This window comes from Corvus moneduloides, chromosome 30 (genome assembly GCF_009650955.1).
Source record: "Corvus moneduloides isolate bCorMon1 chromosome 30, bCorMon1.pri, whole genome shotgun sequence".
Classification (NCBI taxonomy): Eukaryota; Metazoa; Chordata; class Aves; order Passeriformes; family Corvidae; genus Corvus; species Corvus moneduloides.
In genome coordinates, this window is record NC_045505.1 from 2,607,619 (window position 1) to 2,630,397 (window position 22,779).

Sequence of the window (22,779 nt, forward strand, 5' to 3'; positions counted from 1 at the left end):
GCAATAAGGGAGTTTTTGTTCTGCGTGGGGTTGAGCCAGTTCTCTTCCTTCACTGTCAGTGTGTGTTTGTGTGTGGATAAATTGTTATTCTTGTACAGTAAGTTGCATTTTTAAAATGCTGCTGCCCCAGTTTGCCTCAGCTGCAGTCCCACAACCTGCCTTTGGACTAGCAGGAACGTAATGTGCAAATACAGTAAATATTAATTTAAAGATAACTGCAAGCTTCGCTAAAATGTTTTCTCCCTTGATGTTCTTCACAGTGTGTATTCTGGACATCAGTCAATTTTAATTCCTCCTATGGAGCTGGAATCCAATCTTTTTCTCTGGTTATCTACTGTCAGCCAGTATAAAATAAGGGACACTTTCTGTTCCTATTCAGTCATGGAACTGTGCACAAAGGGACTTGGAAACCAAGTTGAAATGTTAAAGGTAAGAAATGTTTCCTGAGTGTTACGTTACATAAATTAAGGGAACTCTGGTAATAAAGCAAAGTGATAGGATTGTTAAACACAAATATTCCTGTCGCACAAGTCTCCAGGGGTGCTCCAAAAGCCAATCTTCAAAAACTACAGCCCCAGGAGAGGAGAGGAGAGGGAAGGAGCAGGAGCTCCGGCAGTGCAGGGAGCACCTGTCAGGGAGTGTCAGGGCAGCCCTGAGCAGGGAGGATCCCAGCACTGCTCTGCAGCAGATTCCTTATGTAACAGTCTGCAGTGGAGGCTCAGACCAGCACATGATGGAAAGCACATGTCAGGAGAGCTGCTCAATGGAGGTGTGTTCTCCTTGGAGATGAGAGAAGGGAAAAAAATAGCTCCATGACATGCCTGAGGTGGCTTTTTCCCTGGGGTTTCCTGGAACAGTGGCTCTGTGAGATGAAGGCTCAGCCTTGTTCTCTGGGTGGCACAGAGCTCTGCAGGTGCCTGGGCTGTGCCACCAGGTGAGCAGCACGTGGGAACTCCTGCCTGCTGCTGGTCAGGCCATAGAAATAATAATGGCTTCAGGTCCCAGTGTTGTTGAAGAGGCAGTGCAATCCCAGTGGATGACTTTACTCTCCCTGGGTTTGGTTTCCATCTGTATAAGCAGTGACTCAGAGGTGTCACCTCGGCTGCGCAGCTCTGCTGAGAGCTGGGGCAGGGGAGGGTCAGTGCACGTCTTGTTTTGGAGCACTGTCAGTGCATGTCTTGCTCTGGCTGCGTTTCCAGGCTCTGGTCAGACACAATTTACAAAGAGAACCAGAAAAGGGAAGGTAACTTGGAACACAAGGGCTGGGTTTGTCCTGCATTTCCTGGGTAATTTCAAGGGCTAAGAAGCAAATGTCACGTCTTGAGAGGGGCAGATGAACACCTCCAGCCCTTTGCCTCGTGTGTTGTGTGCAGGCCCGAGGCATTAACCTGTCCTGTGTGCGGACCTGCGTGGTGGTGGCAGAGGAGCGGCCGCGGGTTTCCCTCACTCATTCCTTCTCCAAACTCTTCAAGGACATCGGGCTGTCGTCCCGAGCCGTGAGCACCACCTTTGGCTCACGGGTCAACGTGGCCATCTGTTTACAGGTACGGCTTCCCAGGGCCCTTTGTTGTCACTGGCACCCGACTCCAGACTCCAGGCTTGGTTGTATTCCACACTCCCCATCTGCACAGGCTTCTGAAGCCCAACATCTGCCCTGTAGAAAGCAGCTGGCACAAGATTTAAGCAGCTTCTCTCATTTTCGGCTGCCAAATCATTTCACAGATGCTCAAAACAAGTGAAACATGAATTAGAGCTGTTTATTTCCACATAAACAGCGCCTGGTTGCTCCAGGCTGGTGGCTGAGAGGGCTTGGGGTGTCTCCCGCCTCCCCAAGGCTCCTTCCCACAGAGGTGTTCCAGAAAGTCACCTGCTTACTGAAGGGCTTCCCTTAGTGCAGCTGCAAAGGTCGGGGAATATGAATAGGAGCTCTGCTGCAAGAAACCCCTGGAAATGTTTCTGGGCTCAGGCAGAAGTTACCCTGACTGCTCTAAATACATCACTGGTTTTTAAATATTAACTCCCCAGGGAACATCTGGGCCTGATCCCACCACGGTGTATGTAGACCTGAAATCCTTGAGACATGACAGGTACTGTAAGTTCACTTAAACCAATTTATTAACTACATAAAATCCTGTGGTGGTGCTGAGTTTTCACACCGCTCCGGAGACTTCTGCTCTTTTTTCCCTGACAACATTTTCTTCACCTTCAGAGTCCGTCTGGTGGAACGAGGAGCTCCACAGAGCCTGCTGCTTTCCGAGTCTGGGAAGGTAATTCCATGTCTCTCCCCCCAGCCCTTGTGCTGCAGCTGGGAAGGACAGTCCTGTGGCATGGGAGGGGGTGGCAATTGGTTACACGGTCCCTCTGCACAGTTTGATTTATAAGGAATCACCCGTTGATTTAGGAGGGTGTTTTGCTGGAACTATTGGGACAATTTGGTCCCATTTGCAGTAAATGAACCCTATCAGAAGAGTGGGCTCTGGTGTCCTTGAGATCAGCCTGTGTTTGGGATTCACTGTAGCTCCTACTCCCTCATGGCTTAACAGAAAGAGGTTTCCCAGTAGTTTTTTAACTGAATTCTTCAAAATCAAGGTCTAATAATGCGTACAGGCCCAGAATATCTTACCTGTGTGGCCCTGGAGCCTTGCTGTACCCGTCCTGGCCTGTTTTATCCCTGTTTGTGGTGTCCATGGGTGAAATCCTGCCCTGAATGAACAGCCTGTGTGGTTTTTTTGTGCTGAAGATAACCCAACAGGGATTGCACATTCCTTCTTGTGCTCTTTAGATTCTGCCTGGAGTCAAAGTGGTCATTGTCAATCCGGAGACAAAAGGGCCTCTGGGAGATTCTCACCTTGGGGAGGTAAGTGCAGGTTTTGCTCCTTGGGGACCTTTTCCTGCTGCTCCTTGGGCTTTTCTCTTCTGGGGGGCAGTTTGGAGCTGTGATACAGGCCTTTTAAAAATGAATTATTGCTGGAGCATTCAGAATTTGGGTGTTATTTCACTGTCAAGTTTAAAGAAAACCCACTTGAAGAGAAGCTTGTTCCACCCTAAGTCTTGCAAACTGGCTCCCAAATAGTATCATTTACATTTGGCTTTCCTTATCTTGATTACACACCAGTATATTGATCTGTATTGATGGATTATTATGCAATTCTGGATAAATTTGTGTTAAAAATCCACAGTTTATTTACTCAGTGAATCCTCAGTTGCAGTTACTGCAAGAGCAGATCTCAAGATGCATTTTTAAGCTTCTGCAGGATATTTGCAAGTTTGAGCTGAATGAAGACCGTTTTCTTGATCTGAAAAATCACAGATAAAACCAGAAGCTTCTCATTACAGTTCCTTTACCCACCCCACGTCACTACCGGGCAGATGCTCGGGGTGGGCAGTGTCGGGATCTGACCCTTTCGCCCTCCCTACACAGATTTGGGTGAACAGTCCCCACACAGCCAGTGGCTACTACACCATCTACGACAACGAGACCCTTCAGGCCGATCACTTCAACACCCGCCTGAGCTTCGGGGACGCGGCGCAGACGCTCTGGGCTCGCACGGGGTACCTGGGCTTCGTGCGGCGCACGGAGCTCACGGCGGCCAGCGGAGGTGGGGCTGGACACACCTGCAGGGCCCCGGGCAGCCTGGGCATTCCCGTGGGCATCTCACCTGCTTTAACCAAGGGCAGCACCTGGGTTATGGCAGCCCCCAGTGTTGATCCAGGCTGGGGATGAGCAGAGGGAGCAGCCCTGGGGAGAAGGGTTTTAGGGGCTGGTGGGAGAGAGCTGGACGTGCCCCAGGAACCCCCCGAGCCTGGGCTGAGGCCCCTCTGTCCTGCTCAGGTGAGACCCCACCTGCAGAGCTGCCTCCAGGCTGGAGAAGAGAAGCTTTGGGGGATCTAATTGTGGCCATCCAGTGCCTGAAGGAGCTGCAGGAAAGATGGAGAGAGACCTTTTACACAGGCCTGGAGTGCCAGGACAAGGGGCAATGGCTTCAAACTGCCAGAGGGCAGGGATGGATGGGATATTGGGAGGGAATTCCTCCCTGGGAGGGTGGGGAGGCCCTGGCACAGGGTGCCCAGAGCAGCTGTGGCTGCCCCTGGATCCCTGGCAGTGCCCAAGGCCAGGCTGGACATTGGGGCTTGGAGCAGCCTGGGATAGTGGGAGGTGTCCCTGCCCTGGCAGGGGTGGAATGGAATGGATGCTCTCTAAGGTCCCTTCCAATGCAAACCATTCTGGGATTCTTTCGCTTATACAAAAGACGATTTGTTTTATCGAAATTCCATTTATTACAGCTCCTCTCCTCTCTCCCCAGAGCGCCACGATGCCCTGTACGTTGTGGGAGCACTGGATGAGACTTTGGAGCTGCGGGGGCTGCGGTACCACCCCATCGACATCGAGACCTCGGTGTCCCGAACCCACAGGAGCATTGCTGAATGGTAAAACAGTCCTGAGGAGCGGAGTCATCCTAGCCCAGCTGAAGTGTAGCAGTTTAGGCAAAGATGCAGGGTTTTATCTGAAAAAGAATAGGGAAATTCAGGGGGTTTTGTGTTGCCATCAGCCAGTCATGCATGCGATTTCCCATCTGCAGATGAGAACAGACTCGGTGTTTTCTCACAAGCCTTAGTTCAACACAGAAATGATGATTTCCTTCTTCGGGGTGCAAAGAGCCATTTCTGAGTTGGGTTCCTGTGTCACACAGGTAGTGCTGAGATAGGTCTGATTTTTGTCACATCAGGACCAAGTCATGTTGGAGTTAGGTTGGAAATGCAGCCCAGAGCAGGTGGGAACCTCCGTCTAAGGATAAAGAACTGGAAACTTTGGATCTTCGTGGCAATAATTGGGTTTTGTGTTGATTTTCCTTTGTCGTTTCAGTGCCGTGTTCACCTGGACCAACCTGCTGGTGGTGGTGGTGGAGCTGTGTGGCTGTGAGCAGGAGGCTCTGGATTTGGTTCCTCTGGTTACCAACGTGGTCCTGGAGGAACATTACTTGATTGTGGGTGTGGTGGTGGTAGTGGATCCTGGAGTTATTCCCATCAATTCCCGAGGCGAGAAACAACGGATGCACCTCCGGGACAGTTTCCTGGCGGATCAGCTGGACCCCATTTATGTGGCCTACAACATGTGACAGGCAGAACTGCAGCACCACGGAGTGATGAGGGTGGTTATGGAAGTGAAGCTGGTGAAAATTACTAATACTTGATCTAAAGTTTGAGGTTGCTGCCACATTCCCTCCCTCCCTCCCTCCTGTCCTGGGGGTTTCGGTCCCAGTGGGGCGAAGGAAATGTGGGAAGCAACAGCAAACGTTTGTAACCGTTTACTGAACCATGAGCTTTAGAGAACTGCAAAGTGGGAAAGTGTGTGAGCTACGAAATCCCCAAGGCCTTTACAGTAGTGTTACTTTTTCACCCGTTGTACATATTTGTATTTTTATCTAATCCTGGGTTAGGATTCTATAAGGGGAGGGTTTATTTAGTTAAGATAATAAACTATTAAGAAAAGGGTCATCAGAGTTCTGCAGTTCCCTACTCCATGATCTCCTTTGCATCTGGAGCTGTTCATACCACGGGATCACACAACTTATTGACAATTGTGCCATGACCAAATCAATAACTTACAGAATCAGAGTTGCTTATTCATATAGAGATTTCTGGAATTTAAAAATAATTTTGCCTATATTTTAAATATGTAAATATTATTATACATAATTCACTTAGATAGAAAATTAACTTGGCTAGTGAGGACAGCTGAAGGTTGATGTTTTTGAGGACAGGTGACTTTTGTGGTCCTCAGCATCCTGGCATTGGCTTAGACACAATGTGAGATGCTCCCACCTTCCCCAGGCTTCTGATTTCATTTGTATCTTCATTTTGGCCAGAAGCGTGTAGAACCCTTTGGTTTTAAGGCACATCTTTCTCCAAGAGGCTGAATCCAGCATGGAATTGGGTAGAAATGGCAGTGCAAGTCCCAAAAGGAACTGAGGGACAGCCTCTGCCTCATCCTGTGGCACCAGGTGTGGAAAGGAAAGACATTCCTCAGGCTGACACACAGGTGAATTCCCTGCTTGTGCCATTCAGCCAGGACTCCTTCAGCTCGCTGTAGACAGAGCAAGAACTGCTGTAAATAGGCTTCAGTGGGAGAAAACAGCCCAGATTTCCTCAGAGCATTCCCTGAAAGAACAGGAGAATTCCAGGTTCAAGCCGGACGCGATTTTTCTTCTACAGGAGGAGACTAATTCTGGCAAACACCTTGTTAAATAACGGTGTGAGCATTGCTATCCCAGCCTTCCACATCCTGTGTCGGCTCCAACCTTAGGGAATGGGAAGAAAGAGAAGCCTTAAAGCAGCAGGTACAAGCTCTTCCTGCTGGGAAGCAGTTCCATACGGGCTGGGGGAGAGCTGGTGGTTGAGCTTTGACTCAAAATTACCTTTTTTTTTTTTTTTTTTTTTTTTTAATTCTTCATCCTCTAACAACAATTATACTTCTTTGGGTGCTAATATATGATTTTGGAAGCCTTGGGAGCTGCTACCAGATCCTGCAACAGGGGTTTTTTTGAGTCAGATGTGGTATACAGTGTAAATAAACTTTTCAGATGTTCCAGATTACCTCACGCAAAGTTTTTAGGCAGTTTTTAAAAGGTTTATGGTTTGGACTTGGAAGATCCTGTGGCAGTTAACTGGAGCAGAATCCAGTGGATCCACGAGCAAACCCCACAAAACAGGAGCTTTAAAGCTCAGATAAGAAGTTTCAAATGATATTTTTGAGAAATATTTGGTGGGGGAATAGGAACTGGAAGTTTTGTAGCAGGTCTGGACTTAACGTGTTTGCAAACACTTCGGGTTTCGGGGGCACATTTTGGAACCTTTTCTGTGTTTTCCACAGTATCAGCCAACGCTGCAGAATATGCACAAAATCTTCAATATATTTAGTTTTAACAAATTGAACACAAAGTGGGGACAGTGGCAGGTGAAACTGTGACTAAAACAGTTGGTCCTGCAGCTTATTTTGGGTGTAAAGTGCACAAGGGTTGTTCTCCCTTTTCAGCCAGAAAATTCCTGTTATTCCATGTTCTTTGTCACCGTTTTTTGTGTTTCCTGCACAGCCCAGGCCTGGCCAAGCAGCTTCCCTCCAGTGTGACCTTTCCAGGGAAAACTGTGGTGGCCTTGAACCTTTTTCTTTACTCAAAGCTTTAGATAAATTGTTTCAGCAAACATTTTTTGTCCGCTGAAGTGGATTTTAAGTCCAATTCCTGGATTCTTTTATTTTTATTCATGATTTTTCACAAATAAAACAATGTGTGTATGAATTCCATCAAACATGGCAGATGGAATTCCTGAAATGGCATTTTTGAATGGGACTGGATTGACTGATTTTTTTTTTCCTTATTTTTTGTTTGGATAGGTACTGATAGCTTCCTATGGTTTGAGGTTTTATCTTGCAAGTTTCCTGTGTGCTCCAGATCTTCCAGCACATTCCATTTCTCTGTGCTGGAGAACTGCAGGATACAGCCGTGCCCATGGAATGAGAGAACGTTCCAGGGACAAGGAGAAGCTGGTTTGCCTTCCCTGAATGCTTTGTCCATGTTTTGGCACAGTGCTGGAGAGGAGGAAGGAGGGAGCTGCGACCCTGGAATCCCCAAATTCCACCTCCAGCTCTGCTCAGGACTTGCCGTGAGCCTTCCACAGGTCATTCCACTCCTTCCATTCCTTCCTCTGTAGCTGGGGATGATCTTTCCGTATTTTTTTGGGAACAAAGCAAGATCCTTCACTCCAGACACTGGCAAGTGGGCAGGGCTGGGTGCTTTTCCCAAAGAAACAGCCTCTTCCCTGGTTTGACTCTGCAGCTGCTGGGGTTGCACAGGGCACATTATTCCCTTCTCTCACCCCTCGGGTTCCAACTTAACTGCAGTGAAACTGAAAAACTGGGAGTTCTTCCCACTGGACTAAAGTATTTTGTGTGTCTCACTGTTTCTGAATCTTCCCTGAGCAAACGCTGTGGGAACAGGACAGTTTTGTCCAGTTTTGTTAGAATTTGCACTTCATTTCTGGTTTAAATCAATTCCGCTGCGTCCTACTAACTGTCCTAAAATAAGGTTATAAAAACCAGATCAATTTTAGCCCTAGATGCATCTTTTTTCCTTTTATTTCTGTCAACCTCTTTCCCATTGTCCAATCCAGACTCTGGCATTCTGTAATTATGTATAAAGGTTTTATTTATTTAAAATTAGCTTAGTTACATTTTTAAATTTAACACCTGGCTGGACAGTGTCCCATTAACGCATTGATTGTGTTTCCTTTGTCTTGTGTTAATAAATATTGATGCCTGGTTGCTTATTTAGTCCTTCCAGCGCTGTTTCCATGAAGGAATTTTATTTTTAAGGAAGGAAATGCGGGTTAAAATTGATCCTGGGCAAGGGGCGAACTTGTAAGTATCTTATGTTTTGTCAGTTGTATCGAGAAGTGTTGGAGCTCTGAGGGTGTGAAGGAGCTAGGCTGGGCAGTGTCCTGTACCTGTAGCTTTGGGAATCTGAGCTTCTGGGGATCAGAGCAGGGAGTGGAGCTGAAGAAGGGGCTGGAGCAGCAAAAGGGGCTGGAGAACTCCTGAGGGAGCTGGGAAGGGGCTCAGCCTGGAGCAAAGGAGGCTCCGGGGGGACCTTGTGGCTCTGCACAAGTCCCTGACAGGAGGGGGCAGCCGGGGGGGTCGGGCTCTGCTGGCAGGGAACAGGGACAGGAGAGAGGGAACGGCCTCAGGCTGGGCCAGGGGAGGCTCAGGGTGGACATCAGCGGGAATTTCCCCATGGAAAGGGAGCTCAGGCCTTGGCAGGGGCTGCCCAGGGAGGTTTAGAGTGCCCATCCCTGGAGGTGCCCAAGGAAGGGCTGGAGGTGGCACTCAGCGCTCTGGGCTGGCTAGCGAGGTTGCTGGGGATCAGTCACAGGTTGCACTCGACGGCCTTGGAGGGATTTTCCAAACTCAGGAATTCTGGGATCCTGTAAAAACCCTCTTCCTAAAGAGGGTTTCCTGTAAAAACCCTCTTGGCCGCAGTTTGTGCTTTTCAGGGAATCCTGAATTTCCTGTGATCCCCAGTGATGGCTGAGGAACTGTCCCATGAAGGGGGTCGCTGACTGGATCCCAAAAACTGTGATCCTAAAATCTGCTGTGGAACAATCCCGAAAGGGGCCAAACCCCGTTACCTGCCGCTTCCTTAAAACCCCTCAGTCCCTCCCGTCCGCACACCCGCGAGGAATCGCGGCCGCAGCCCTGCCCCGTGCCAGCCCCGCTCGCCCCCGTCCCGCTCGCCGTTCCCGCTGTTCCGGGATCACCGCGCGGGAGCGGCAGCTGCAGGGGTTCGCGGGGTAAAACCGGGCCGCGCTGCCCTTCGCCCAGGTTGGGCGCGCAATTCCCCGCGCAGGGGCCTGGAATATCGGGAATATCGGGAATACCGTGATTTTCCCGACGGCGATCGCGATCCCCACCCCAGAGCGCGGATTCGCGCCCGCGCTGCGCCGCTCCCGCCGCCGGCGGCGCTGTTCCCGCGCCGTGCCCGGCAGCGGCGCTCTGCCGCCTCCTCTCGGTGGTGCGGCCGGGCGGGGCCGGCTCCAGGCGGCCGCTCTAGCCCGGCGCCCGCGCGCTCCGCGCCGCTGGGGCTCTATGGCGGGGGCCCCTGGGCGCGCACTCTATGGTCGCGACCCGCCCCCCCCGCCGGCGCCGCTTCCCTGAGGCGGAACCGGGCCGGGACCGGGGCCGGGACCCGGCGGCGGCTCCGGCGCTCCCCACGTGCGGCCCTGCGGGGCTCTGAGGTAAGCGCGGGCTGGGGAGGCCGCCCCGTCCCCCTCGGCCCGCCCGCCACTCCTTCCCCCACCGCCGCTTCCCCCCCCTCCGCCCCCGTGGGCCGTGAGGGGACGGGCACAGGCCGCGGCCTCGGCCCGGCGGCCGCTGCGGAAACCGCGGGGAGTTCGCACCGCAGGCGGGCCTGAGGCGCTGCCCTGCGGCCTGGGGCTGCTGCCGGGCCCGCGCCCGCTCCGTCTGGGCCCGCTCGCCCCGGGGCTGGGGGGAAAGGTGGTCTGGGGGTGACGAGGCTCCAGCCGGTCCCGGCCAGCGGTGGCTGCGTCCCCGAGCCCAGCCCGGTGACAAACTCAGCTTTATCGCTAACTAAACTGCCGTTAATGGGCGTCGCTACCTGTCTTGTATGAATTTTGCCCCAGACCCGTGTCTGAGCATTGGCTTCCAGTGTTCAGTGAGGATCGGGTGGATCCAGGGCAGCGGGATATAAATGATCTCTGGGCTATTTTTCTCTCACAACCATCAGATCCCAGGTGCGGATAGAATATTGACATTTTCAGGCTGCAGCGTTTATTTCTGAAGCTCCTGTCAGGGGATGTTCCTGTACAGGCTGGTGCTGGGCGGGGGGGGGGGGGGGGGGGGGGGGGAAGTGAGAGAAAACCTATGAGGAAAGTGCTCCTGGAGTTTTAAGGAATAACTTTGTGTGTTTGTGGAATGGAATCTGGAGCGGTGACTGGGCAAGTTGACTCGAGACTGCTCACTTGCTTTCTGGCACATCTGGTGGGATGTGTTGCCTTTTGCTCTGTCTTTTACTGATTTCTGGGCGGGGAGGGAGTGGAGTTCTGTCAGTTTTCTGGGTGAACAAATTTTCTCCAAGTGTCTTAATTGCAAAATAAGGTAAATAATGTTTTCACTGCTTAAAATAGCTGATTTTGAGGACACAAAAGTCCCCCAGATTACTTAGGTATCATTTAAGAAAATATTTTGAAATCCCTTTGTACAATTTGTAAATGTCAGAATTTGACTCCTGTCACTATTTGAGAATAAAATCCTGTGTCCAATATTCCTTGATTTCTGACTTTATAAAAAATATAATCACTCGGCTCTTACAATATTTCAGTGATGAAGCATCATTCAGACCCTTCCTCTACTCAGTTTGAAAGGGCAAAACAGAACTCGGTTTCTTCCTCTGGTGCTCTCTGTAGCATTTTAGGGAATTTAAAGAATCAGGGAATTAGTGAAGTTTTGGGAATGGGTTTTCTTTTTTAATTAATGCTCCTTGGGCATGTCAGGTGTTTCTGGTGGGTTTGCGTGGTGGTTCATGCACGCTGAGGCCCGTGGCATTTGGAGGGTGTCTGTGAGCTTTGGGGTGAGAAATGAAGCGTGCCCTGATGAACTGGGACATTCCTGTTTATGTTTGAAAGGAAGGTGGGCTTGAGGCTCAGGAAGTGGGGGTGAGTTTCCTTGGCTGGAGGGAGATGATGCCCAGAATTTTAGAGGGGTCCTTAAAGCAAATTTCATGAGCTGCTGTTGCAAAATCCTTTCCGTTAAATGACTTTTGAGGTGGAGCTGCATGGAGGTTTACTGTGAAAATCGTCACCCTCACCTGTCTGGTTATAAAAAAGTGGTGTTTGTACAGATTGGGACAATAATCCTTCTCTGGACAATAAAGCCTTGAGCATTGCTCCTCCTGTCAGTGGTCTGTGACAGCAAAATTCTTCTTTCACCCCAAACAGAGCACCTGCTTTCAGCTAAATAAATTAAATTCAGCTGTTGGAGCAGTTTTACTCAGGGGGTGATGTGCTCAGGTATTATTACCCTTTGTGGTCCCTCTTGTCAGATCTTGAGACCTGCAGGTTGAGGTTTTTCCTTAGAACTTCTCTCTTCAGACAGGTAGATGCCAGTCTCTGTCTCGGGTGCTCACAGGAGGCCATTCCAGGGGGAAATTCCTGGATTTCCAGCTAAGTAAAGTTAAAGGCATGTGAGTCTTGTGTGACACTCACATCCCCAGAGGGTGTGAGGTTCGGGAGGAATTTCTGTCTTGTTGCAATCCTTGCTAAATCTTTTTATTGATTGATGTTGGATGAATGATTAAATATTCCAGAGCAAGCAGAGATGAATTAAACTCAAACCTCATATTTCTAATGGAAAATACTTTATCTTTTATTCCTGCAAGCAAAACTTCACACCAATCAGAGAAAGATCAGCAAAACCCTCTGTGCCCTGTCCCTGGGGTGTTTATTTTGGGTGGTTTTATTGGTTTCACTGTTTCTTGCAGGGTATTTTGAGTCTTTCACGGGACAGTAAGGCAGAGAGCGGGGAGGGCAGGCTGTGGTTTAGCAGTACAGAAATGAACGGGGGTTTCTGTAGCACTGGAAATTTATTGTCATTTTTGCTGCTGCCTGGATTTCGGTTTGAGGGGCCCTGGTTACCCGGGACACGTTGCAGGGTGCAAAATGTCGATTTTCCTTTACAGAAGCTAAAACTGCGTTTGAGGACAGACAAAGTTGTGTCCACTGCACGTTTGTCATTAATTCTGCTCATAATCTTGAAGTGGTTGATGTTTGCAGCCAGGAGGATGTTGGGAAGCTGCATCATTTGCTGGAGAAGGTTTGGTCTGTGCTGTAAAGGACACACGGAATCATGGATTGGTTTGGGTTGGAAGAGACCTTAAAAACCATCTCATTCCAACCCCCTGCCATGGCAGGGACACCTCCCACTGTCCCAGGCTGCTCCAAGCCTCGTCCAGCCTGGCCTTGGACACTTCCAGGGATCCAGGGGCAGCCACAGCTGCTCTGGGCACCCTGTGCCAGGGCCTCCCCACGCTCCCAGGGAGGAATTCCTTCCCAGTATCCCATCCATCCCTGCCCTCTGGCAGTTTGAAGCCATTGCCCCTTGTCCTGGCACTCCAGGCCTGTGTAAAAGGTCTCTCTCCATCTTTCCTGCAGCTCCTTCAGGTACTGGATTAGGTTACCCTGAAGCTTCTCTTCTCCAGGCTGAACAATCCCAATTCCCTCAGCCTTTCCTCACAGCAGAGCTGCTCCATCAATCATGATTTCTTGTATCACCCAGCCAGCAGTTTCTCCCTACAAAGCCCTGATTTAGTGACTTATTTGGGGAGTCCTGCAGTGGGACCCCTCAGAGCAGTGAGGGTGCAGGAGCAGGACTCTGCTCTTGGTTGACTCTTCCCCAGTTCATTGGGCTGCGTGCTGTGGTTCGGCTCAGCAGGGAAAAATCAATGACTCACATTTCCACAGAAAGAAATGTAATTTCCAGTCTCATAGCAACTGTCCTTTCAACACTTTCAAACCTTCTGTGACAAAATGTTTAACACTCACCCATCAGCTTTTAATGCTCCAGGCTGGTCCGCCCACTCCCCCCAGCTGAAACCTGCATTTGTGCATCCCTGAATCCCCCAGAATCCGAGGGGGGATGCTGGCAAGACGTTGAACAGTTAAATATAAAATCTTAGACATGAGAGAAGTGTTGCTGACTGCATTACATCAAGACAGAGTGACTCTGGCAGGGCTTAAAATTCAAAACTGTGTTCTCTTCACTTTGATTTCCGTCCCTGGTTTGTTTTTATACACCTTCAGATAGTTTAAAATAGGTTTGGCTGGTGGCTTGGCTAAAATATTTTTGGAAGTTATCTTACTTAGAGAAAGATATTCTTTAGTATAAAGAATCTTGGTTTTCTTCCTGGATCTTCTTTCAAACTGCAAGAGAGCAGGCTTAGATGGGATATTAGGAATTGGATATTAAGGGGATTATAATAGGATGGTGAGGCCCTGGCACAGGGTGCCCGGAGCAGCTGGGGCTGCCCCTGGATCCATAGGAGTGTCCAAGGCCAGGTTGGACAGGGCTTGGAGCAACCTGGGGCAGGGGAGGTGTCCCTGCCCCATAGCAGGGGGTGGAATCACCATTCCGTGATTCTGTATGTCCTTTACAGCACAGACCAAACCTGTTCCTGTTCCCAGCTGGGGCTCCTGTTGTTCCCAGGCCTCGGGAGGTGACCCCAGGTGTGGGGCTTCACCTGCCCAAAGCCACAGGGATGAGCAGGGCAAGGTCTCCCCGTGTCCCTCCCCACGTGTCCCCTTGAGGAGGCACAGGAGGACTCAGGGTGTTGATAGGAAGTGACAAAATCTGGGCTGTGCCTTAATAATGGCGACATTGGAGGGCAAAGAGCTCGTTAAACGTGTCCAAATGAGACCAAAATAATCAGGCACTGAGGTTATAAAACACTGGTGGAACTGGGCATCTGTCTGCTGTCCAAATTCATTACTAACTGGATTTAACTGGTTTTCTCGTAGCTGATGATGGAAGAGGTGCACAAGGGCAGCAGCAGCAGCTCTGTTACGTCCCAGCCCTCAGCCGTACAAGGTACAACCCTCCAGGCAGCTCAGCTCTCTCATATTGCTCAACAGGTAAAGCCTGGGCTGGATCTCAGCAAACATTTCAGGGAGTTCGGAGCCCATTTTTATGTGCTGCAAACTATAGATCCATTCTTAGAAGCACACGGAGAAGAAAAAACAGAAAGAGGCTAAGAAAAATGTGTTTGTTTGATGGTGGATGACATAAAGTTAATTAAAAAGTGTTAAAAAGCTGATTTTTCTCTTTGTACAATGCAGAAGTGCAGCCCAGATTTGGGGTTAGTCAACCACAGGAGCTGCTCAGGAGTAAAATGAGGGCCTGGTTTCATTTTTTCCTTAGAAAAAGCACTTCCAGCTCCTTTCGTAGTAGCAGCAATCCTGGGTACTCAGCACCATGGAAACACTTGGATTTTAGCCCAACATGAACGTATTTAATATAATAAACCATATGAAATTGAAAATTTGGGATTCTTCCTCTAAGGTAGCATCCCTGTCAGAGCTTTTACCTGAATCCTTTAGAACTGGTGAAAGAGTGAATCCTTCCAGAAGGCTTTTCCTGGGAAAAAGCAATGTTTTGCAGCTCTTCCACTGTTTATCCTGTGGAGGCAATTGGGATTTTGATGCAGAATTTAGATATAGGAGAGAATATCAGCAGGTCTCCTAGGGTTTCTTTCCAGGCTGGTTTCCTGATCTGTTTTTATATAAAGTTCTAATTGTCCCTTAATATTGCGAGTTATGATACAAAAGTAGCATTAAATGGAAGTTCAGCTCTGTGTATTTTAATGATCCCTTCATCTTCTCATGTATTTCAGATGAACAAAAGTAGCGAAGAAATTTGATGAGGAAAGTGGTTATTTACTTACCATCTACATGTATAACTTGAATTATTTTTGGTTTGTGAATATATGGAAATGTGAACAATATAAATTGATTAAAGTGCAAAGACTCACGCGAGTTCAACATCAAAACTACAAACCCTCTAGGAAGTTGAAGCATTTTTGTGTTTTTAATATATTACATAATATCACATATTTGATTATGTGACATAATGCCACATTTGATTTTTCTCTAACCAAAGGAAATAACAAACTGTTTCAGCCTTTTTCATATGCAAATAATGTCTCAAAAATTTGCATCTTTAAAGGTACTTTTGTGACTTCATTAGAATTAAAATAAGTTGCTAATGCTGGTTGTCCACCAGTTTTCCTACACGTGTTGCACTTCCTGAGTCCTGTGGCACAAAGGTTTCACTGATGGTTTTTGGTCTGTTGCAGATGTCTCTCAGAGGTTCTGCTCCCCTCACAGTCGTTCAGCTTCCTGGAGAGCAAGTCCAGGTCCAGGGAGTCATTCAGACAGCTCAGTCCTCCTCTGTGATCCACTCCCCTCAGGTGCAAACCGTGCAGGTAACTCCAGAATGGCTTTAAATACCCCAAATCTGCAGTTATGTAGGTGAGAAGATGTGAAAAGATGCACAGAGGCTTCTCTGACTCGGCTGCCTTTGTGCCCTGCTGTAAGAGACAGTGAGCAATCCAAGGACAGTCCTGTGGGACACAACATCCCACATTTGGGCTTGAAATTATTCCTTGTGGGAAGTCACCTTTGGAGTCGACATGAAACCATTTGATGTTGCCTCCCTTTATTAAAAACTCCAACCCACAGCTCTGTAGTTGGTGCCTTGGCAGACAGTCAGGTGGGATCTGACACCCAAAGCAGGGGAGTGGGGAATAACAGAATAATTCAGTATAAAAATGAGTGTTTGGGAAAGGTGGAGCTGCATGAAGGCGAATGAGCTGCTGGGTGCTCTCTCATGCTGTAACTCCCAAGTGTCTCGTACTCACTTGCCATGTGATTTTTGTAAGAGGAGTCCCTTCTGAGAGGTACCCAGGGAGTTCCAGTGAGTCTGTTCCTGCTCCACTCAGTCCCTGCTGCAGAGCCCTTGGGGACCTGGAGTTCCACTGGGAAACCACTGCCCTAGCAGCCAGGCGAGGGAGGAGCTGCCCTAAAACCCAGGAATTAGTCCCTGATCCTTGTCCCACACTCCTCTCCTCATACCACGCTAAACTGATAAGCCATGAGAAGCAAACCTGGGAGGGATTGTCAGCTGTCCCTGCTGTAAGATCAGAGCAGGGAGAGGAGAACGTGTCACTGCTGAAAGCAGCCAAGCATCTGCATTGGCTGCTTGTTGGTGCTCGTGTCTCTGTTGTCTCTTGCCTTTTCCTTCCCCCGGTTGCACAGTCCTCACTGACTGGTTTCATTCCTTTTCTGTAATTTATGAACATTGTGGCCTTGTTGGGGGGAAAAAAAGTACAAAAAAAAGTACACGAGCAGGTTTTTCCCTGCTGATCATAGGCTGCTCTGTCTCTGCACTTCAGTGAGAGGCTTTTCCCAGAGCTCTGTGCATTCCTCTGGACTCTGTTACAGGCACACAGATAAGAACAAATAAATGTTTTGTTTGCTAATAAGGAGCATCAGAGACAAAATAACACTTTGAACTGGATGAGCACACAGTGGAATAAAGAAATTTGTAGATAGTACTTTGCATATTTACTCCCTGATATACTTCTGCCTTAAATACTATTTTCATTGGACTTTTACATTCTCAGCAACAACCCCCACTGCTCCTCTCCTACATAAAAGATTTCAGGTGCTTTCAGTGTGTCTTATACATCACTGGTGTTCCTGTTCCCTTTCTCACCAGGTATCTTCCTTATCTGAGAGTGAGGATTCTCAGGACTCCTCAGACAGCATTGGCTCCTCACAGAAGGCTCGAGGCATCTTGGCTCGTCGTCCCTCCTACCGGTACGGGTGTGATGCACTTGGTGTTTTTATTTGAAACCAAAACAACAGCCTCTTCCCATGCTCTTCAATATTCTGCTGCCCTCCAGGTTGTTTCCTTTGCCTTGAAACACGCAGTGAATCCGTTCATGTATGAACATCCTGAGCCATCGTTGCTGTGAGGAAACTTTGACTCCACTTACTGGAAATTTGCCTCAGTAGGATTTTGTACAGGGCAAAATGTTCACCAGCTGTAATTTTACTCAGTTGTATCATTTTACTGAAGTGAGGAGTGTAGTCAAATGTCAAACTCCTTTTTTCACAGAAAAATTTTGAAAGATCTTTCCTCTGAAGACACACGGGATAGAAAAGGAGATGAGGAAAGTCCTGGAGTCTCCACTGTCACCTCCATGTCTGTTCCCACACCCATCTACCAGACAAGCACTGGACAGTACAGTATGTTACCCAAAACATCATCACAGTTTTTGCCTCAAAATACAGATTTTGTTAAATATTTGAGAAAGATGAAGGACAAAAGTTGGTTATTATCTAGTAGTCAGTAAAGTTAGTACATAGAAGTAACTGGTATCCACCAACTTCAGATAAACTCAGTGCTTTGTAATTTTAATTTTTGCACATTAAGATGTTTAAGGGTGTTGGTATGAAGCACACAGCAGTTCTTTGCTGGATTTAACCCAAAATGTCAGTGAAGACACCTATATATATATATATATATATATATATATATATATATAGTGGGCCACTCTTAAAGGCTCCTGTGGTATCAGAGAGGTAAAAAAATTAGGATTTGTTCCTTTGATGTTACTACTTGGTGTTGGTGGTGCTTCACACCGGCTCCTCTCCATCCCGTGAGGGTGGGGAGGCCCTGGCACAGGGTGCCCAGAGCAGCTGTGGCTGCCCCTGGATCCCCTGGACATGTCCAAGGTCAGGTTGGACACTGGGGCTTGGAGCAGCCTGGGGGTGTGAAAGGTGTCCCTGCCCATGGCAGGGGGTGGGGCTGGAGGGTCTTTAAGGTCCCGCCCAACCCAGCCCACTCCAGGATGCTGTGATTTACCTGTATTTTGTACTGTACAGCTACAGATCCCCTTGTCCATGTGCCTTCCCTCACAGTTGCCATCGCAGCCAACGGGCTGCAGCTGGCGGGGCCGGGGCCGGACGGGGTGCAGGGGCTTCAGACACTGACCATGGCCAACGCCAGCAGCTCCCAGCCCGGGACCACCATCCTGCAGTACGCCCAGACCTCGGATGGGCAGCAGATCCTGGTGCCCAGCAACCAGGTGGTGGTGCAGAGTGAGTACCCCCTGGGGACCTGCTTACACACCCCTGTCACCGCGAGTGTCACCTGCTAACGCTGCCCCGTTTGGTGTCCCCCAGCTGCCTCTGGAGACATGCAGACGTACCAGATCCGCACCACGCCCACCACCTCCTCCCTGCCCCAGACCGTGGTGATGACGTCCCCTGTCACTCTGACGTCACAGACGAGCAAGACGGATGATCCACAGCTGAAACGAGAGATCAGGCTGATGAAGAACAGGTACGTGAGTGCACCTGAGCTGCTCGGCTTGGTGAGTTTAATGTGCTGAGATCGTGGAAAAGACTTCCAGGATCGTAAAGTCCAACCCGTGACAGATCTCCACCAGAGCCCTGGGTGCCACGTCCAGTCCAGCACTGAGTGACACCTCCAGGGATGGGCACTCCAAACCTCCCTGCGCAGCCCCTGCCAATGCCTGAGCTCCCTTTCCATGGGGAAATTCCCGCTGATGTCCACCCTGAGCCTGCCCTGGCCCAGCCTGAGGCCGTTCCCTCTCCTCCTGGCCCTGTTCCCTGGCAGCAGAGCCCGACCCCCCCGGCTGCCCCCTCCTGTCAGGGACTTGTGCAGAGCCACAAGGTCCCCCCGGAGCCTCCTTTGCTCCAGCCTGAGCCCCTTTCCCAGCTCCCTCAGGAGTTCTCCAGCCCCTTTTGCTGCTCCAGCCCCTTCCCGAGCTCCATTCCCTGCTCTGGATACGCTCCCGCCCGCCCATATTTCTCTTGCAGTGAGGGTCCAGAACTGGAGGGGCCTCAACAGTGCCCAGCACAGGGGGGCAATCCCTGCCCTGGTCCTGTGCCACACCGTGGCTGGTACAGCCCAGGTGCCCTTGGCCACTTGGCCTTGGTGCTCCTTCCCCACGTGAGCACGCCTGGGCTTGTGGGAGATTGTGACCCAAACACAGGAAATCATGACCCAGACATGCTCCCTTGAGTCTCACAGTGTGGAGAAGCCAACATTGGGTTTCCCCTGCAGATTGGCTGCCATGTGTGTTAGCAGATCCTGCTGCATTTCCTGCTCTCCTCGGGCAGTTTTGGCTTGGTTTTGTTCCTCACTGCAGTTCCAGCTCTCTGGTATTGGTCAGTATTGTGACGTTCAGAAAATAGATCTCACCTCTAAAATAAAGAACTCTGCTTGTCTGTTGCAGAGAAGCTGCCCGGGAATGCCGTAGGAAGAAGAAGGAGTATGTGAAATGTTTGGAAAATCGAGTGGCAGTCCTGGAAAATCAGAACAAAACTCTAATTGAAGAGCTAAAAACTTTGAAAGATCTTTACTGTCATAAAAGTGTGTAAGAAGAGAAGGTAAAAACCTTTGGGGACTGGTGAAATATCAGAGGAGATTTTTTTTTTTTTATACTGAATTTTTTTAACTAGATGAAAGGTCAAAAATGAAACTTTTCTACCTAGATTTCACAGCTCAAAGACTCTATAGATTTTCTTTACAACGTGTTGGTGACAAAGTACAAACAGGAAACAAGAAAACCTCACCAAAATTCCTGCTGGCACAACTGGAAACTGATAAATTCAAGATTGCAGCTACAGCGGAAGGACAGTCACGTGTGGCGAGGCAGGTGATGAGAGTTTCTTTGAAAATTCCTATGAATACCTCTAATAAGGGAGGCAAAATTTGGTTACAAAGAAAACATGGATGAAACGGAATCCTTGCCATAGCTGACGTTGTTAGTAACATTTATAACCAGTGTATGTTTTGATTTCTTACTCTTTTTCAAGCCTTTTTCCTTCAGTTATTTGTCTGTAAATATTTTTATTTTAACCTGTAAGTTGGTATTTACAGGTGCAGATGATAAAAAAAGCTGATACTTTGCTTGAGGTATAAATTATGTTTTTACTCTTTCTCAGATGACAATTTAAAAAGTTGGGATGATTTTTTTCCATGTTTGCCGTGTTTATCAGATTGGGGAAGGATCTGCAGAAGGCAGTGAGAGGCCTGGTCCTGGAAATGTCTGAGGCACAGAAAATTGTGTTGATTTTCTTAGAGAATTCAACACATCAGTGATTTTAAAGCACAGTGTGAGGGACGAGGACTGGTGACAAAAGTTCTGAAGAATTTCTGAGATTAAACTTCTGAAAGTTTTTAATTTCGCAAGAGTTTGTTCTTAGTTCTGGGCATGAGAAACATCAATCATTGAAAATTTAATTGTGTGCTGATCATATCTACAATTAAACACTCAGTGCTTGTCCTGGCCGGGGATTCTCCTGGCCTTTGGAACATGAAACCAAATAGAAGAAAAATGATGTAGTAAAAAATGGAAGATCTATACCAAAGGGTTATGAGGTTCTAATCTCTGGTTTATTGCTGGAAGTAGTGCAAAATTACAATTTCCAGCCTAATTTTGTAAGGTAGGAGCTATTTTGCAAAGTAACGGTGTCTTTGTACGCAAATACTATATTGCAAACGGGGAGATGGTTGCTATATTTTGTAGCTAAATTGTGATCTTTACAAAACCTGAAATTGAGTTTCTATACGTATTTTGACAGTTTATATCTTTCATTTTAGTAACCAAATGAAATATTTTGTGAACCAGATTTTCAAGGATATATTTTTATGGATAGTACAAAGTCAAATGAGATCCTCTTTGGTGTAGGAGATACTTGAATTAATTTTGTATGTCTGTAGGCAACTTGCAGAAAAAATGGATCCTAAAGAGTATTGGGGGGAAAAAAAAGAAATTAGGGCTTTTTACTCCCCACAGTTGACAATATCTGCACATGAGATCTCATTGTGTCAGAGAGTCCAGTTTGTACAATTTTAATTTGTTTCAGGTGAAAATCACAAGTTTGACATGATCAGGACTCCTTTGCCTGGGGAATCTCCATTCTTGGAGATGCCCAGAGCTGCCTGGCTGTGGGCAGGACATGGTACTGGTGAGGACACGGTCCTGGGCAAGATGTGATCCAGGTGGTCAGGCCGTGGTCTTGGGCAGGTGCTGTAGGTGACTGCAGTGCTTCTTGCATGAGTAATAAACCATTTCCATAGCTGGGATTGAATCCTGCTTCCAGTTCTGTCAGCGGGAATTACTCCATGGACTGTGCTGTTCCGAGGTGTTAGAGCTCCGTGTGTGTCGTGCTAGCTCAGATCTGGATGGAATTCCAAGCTGTGCTCCCTCCCTGGATGTGTAATGCTTATCCCATGGTCAGTCAGTATTTTTGATTTTACTCCTTTGGGAATTAATGGACTTGTAGCAAGCAGAGCTCTTTGCCATGAGGAATCTGCATTCCACAATCTCCTGGTTAGTGGGCTAGAAAAGGATATTTTGTCCCTGAAGTTCCTAAGTCTCTGATTGTTGTGGACATGAGTCCCAATGCGTTTCCTTTAGGCCAGGCTGGAGTGTGACTCCTGGTTGCCATCATGTCAGAAAAAAGCTTTGTGACACATTAGAAATAAGGTTGGGAAAGTCCTAAACTGAGGGAGCTGCTCCTGGAGAGGTGTCAGTGTTTCCTGTTTCTTTGGTGGAATTTCAGGAAAATTGAACAGCCTGGAATGTGCCTGGAACATGCACCTCAGAGAACTGGACCTTTCTCTCCTCTCAGTGTGTCACCTGGCATGTGTGAGAGGGTTTGACCTACAGTTCTGAACTACCTTGGGAACTCTGTGGTAGCTGATCCTCACTGTGTTCTCTTTTTTTCTTTTGTAATATGGAATAATAATAAACAAATCTATCAAGTGTTAAGACTGTAAAAACCTGGTGGCCAATTCTTCTTGTATCCAGCAAGGGAAGCACCTGTCCTGCCAGACACACCAAGAGTCAATTTTTATACTCTTAAAATAGTGTGTTGGAAAGAACAGCTGATTTTCCATCATGGGAATATTAAACAGTTACACAAGTTTGCTCTTTAAGCACTGATCATGAAGTTCTTAGTTTGGATTTACTTTAAAATCTCAATTTTAAAGAGTAAAATCTCATTCCTGAGGGTAAGAGATGCAGCAGCTGATGCTGTTCTGCTGGTTGGTTCCAAACAGTCCGTGCTTTCCATGAATTGTAAATATTTGTTGAATCAATTAATGGTTGCAAATTTTGATCTTGGTAAATAAAGTCGCTAAAATATTATCATTCTGATGGTCCCTATTTATTTTTAATGAAGGTAGAGCTGCAGTGGTGCTGACCAGGTGTGAATGCCTGTGTGGGATCGGGTCATATGACAGCCAGGAATAAATAATAGTCGATTTTAGTGGATGAAACGGTACCTGTATACACCTGCCAGTGCTAAAAATCATGAGTGCAGAACAGCTTTTACCTTCTTGCAGGGTTTTTTTACCTTCTTAGTTTTCAATAAGCTGAGCCACACTTAAGGTTTGGTTAATTAAATGGTTAATTAAAACCTTTGCGTGCTCTGCTGGTTTTTACCCGGCAGAGGGAGCATCTGCCATCTCCAAACCCTGGTGCCATCACTGAGTGTATTTAACCTTCTGATGGCTGGAAAAGCACAGAAATAGGGTGGGAAGGAAGTGTTTCCAGTTGATAACATTTCTATATTCAATTTTCCTTAATAGTGCCAAGGCTGTTACTGTTTCCTCTA

At 48.0% G+C, this 22,779-nt stretch overlaps 2 protein-coding genes across 5 annotated transcripts in view; both read left to right on the forward strand.

Moving 5' to 3' along the window:
* DIP2B (disco interacting protein 2 homolog B) overlaps positions 1 to 8,335 on the forward strand; it is a 62,400-nt gene extending 54,065 nt beyond the window's left edge. For all 4 annotated transcript variants that reach the window (XM_032093838.1, XM_032093839.1, XM_032093841.1 and 1 more), the window contains 8 exons: positions 261 to 429; positions 1,374 to 1,544; positions 2,026 to 2,087; positions 2,210 to 2,267; positions 2,783 to 2,857; positions 3,422 to 3,599; positions 4,305 to 4,428; positions 4,865 to 8,335. In XM_032093838.1, the coding sequence (XP_031949729.1) occupies positions 261 to 429; positions 1,374 to 1,544; positions 2,026 to 2,087; positions 2,210 to 2,267; positions 2,783 to 2,857; positions 3,422 to 3,599; positions 4,305 to 4,428; positions 4,865 to 5,117 (1,090 nt within the window). In that variant the 3' untranslated portion in view covers positions 5,118 to 8,335. The remainder of the gene's footprint in view (positions 1 to 260; positions 430 to 1,373; positions 1,545 to 2,025; positions 2,088 to 2,209; positions 2,268 to 2,782; positions 2,858 to 3,421; positions 3,600 to 4,304; positions 4,429 to 4,864) is intronic.
* Positions 8,336 to 9,628: 1,293 nt separating this feature from the next.
* Positions 9,629 to 22,310, forward strand: ATF1 (activating transcription factor 1). The gene is made up of 8 exons (XM_032094187.1): positions 9,629 to 9,786; positions 14,080 to 14,193; positions 15,414 to 15,542; positions 16,838 to 16,938; positions 17,240 to 17,370; positions 18,046 to 18,225; positions 18,310 to 18,469; positions 19,389 to 22,310. The coding sequence occupies exons 2-8, from the start codon at positions 14,083 to 14,085 to the stop codon at positions 19,531 to 19,533; spliced, it is 957 nt and encodes a 318-aa protein (XP_031950078.1). The 5' UTR covers positions 9,629 to 9,786; positions 14,080 to 14,082; the 3' UTR covers positions 19,534 to 22,310.
* The last annotated feature ends 469 nt before the right edge of the window (positions 22,311 to 22,779 follow it).

Bases quoted from the DNA above. Each gene is read 5' to 3' on its own strand.
- ATF1 (XM_032094187.1), top strand. From the start codon at position 14,083: ATGATGGAAGAGGTGCACAAGGGCAGCAGCAGCAGCTCTGTTACGTCC. The intron at 16,939-17,239 runs GTACGGGTGTGA...CTTTTTTCACAG, and splicing joins GCTCGTCGTCCCTCCTACCG to AAAAATTTTGAAAGATCTTT. The intron at 18,226-18,309 runs GTGAGTACCCCC...GGTGTCCCCCAG, and splicing joins CAACCAGGTGGTGGTGCAGA to CTGCCTCTGGAGACATGCAG.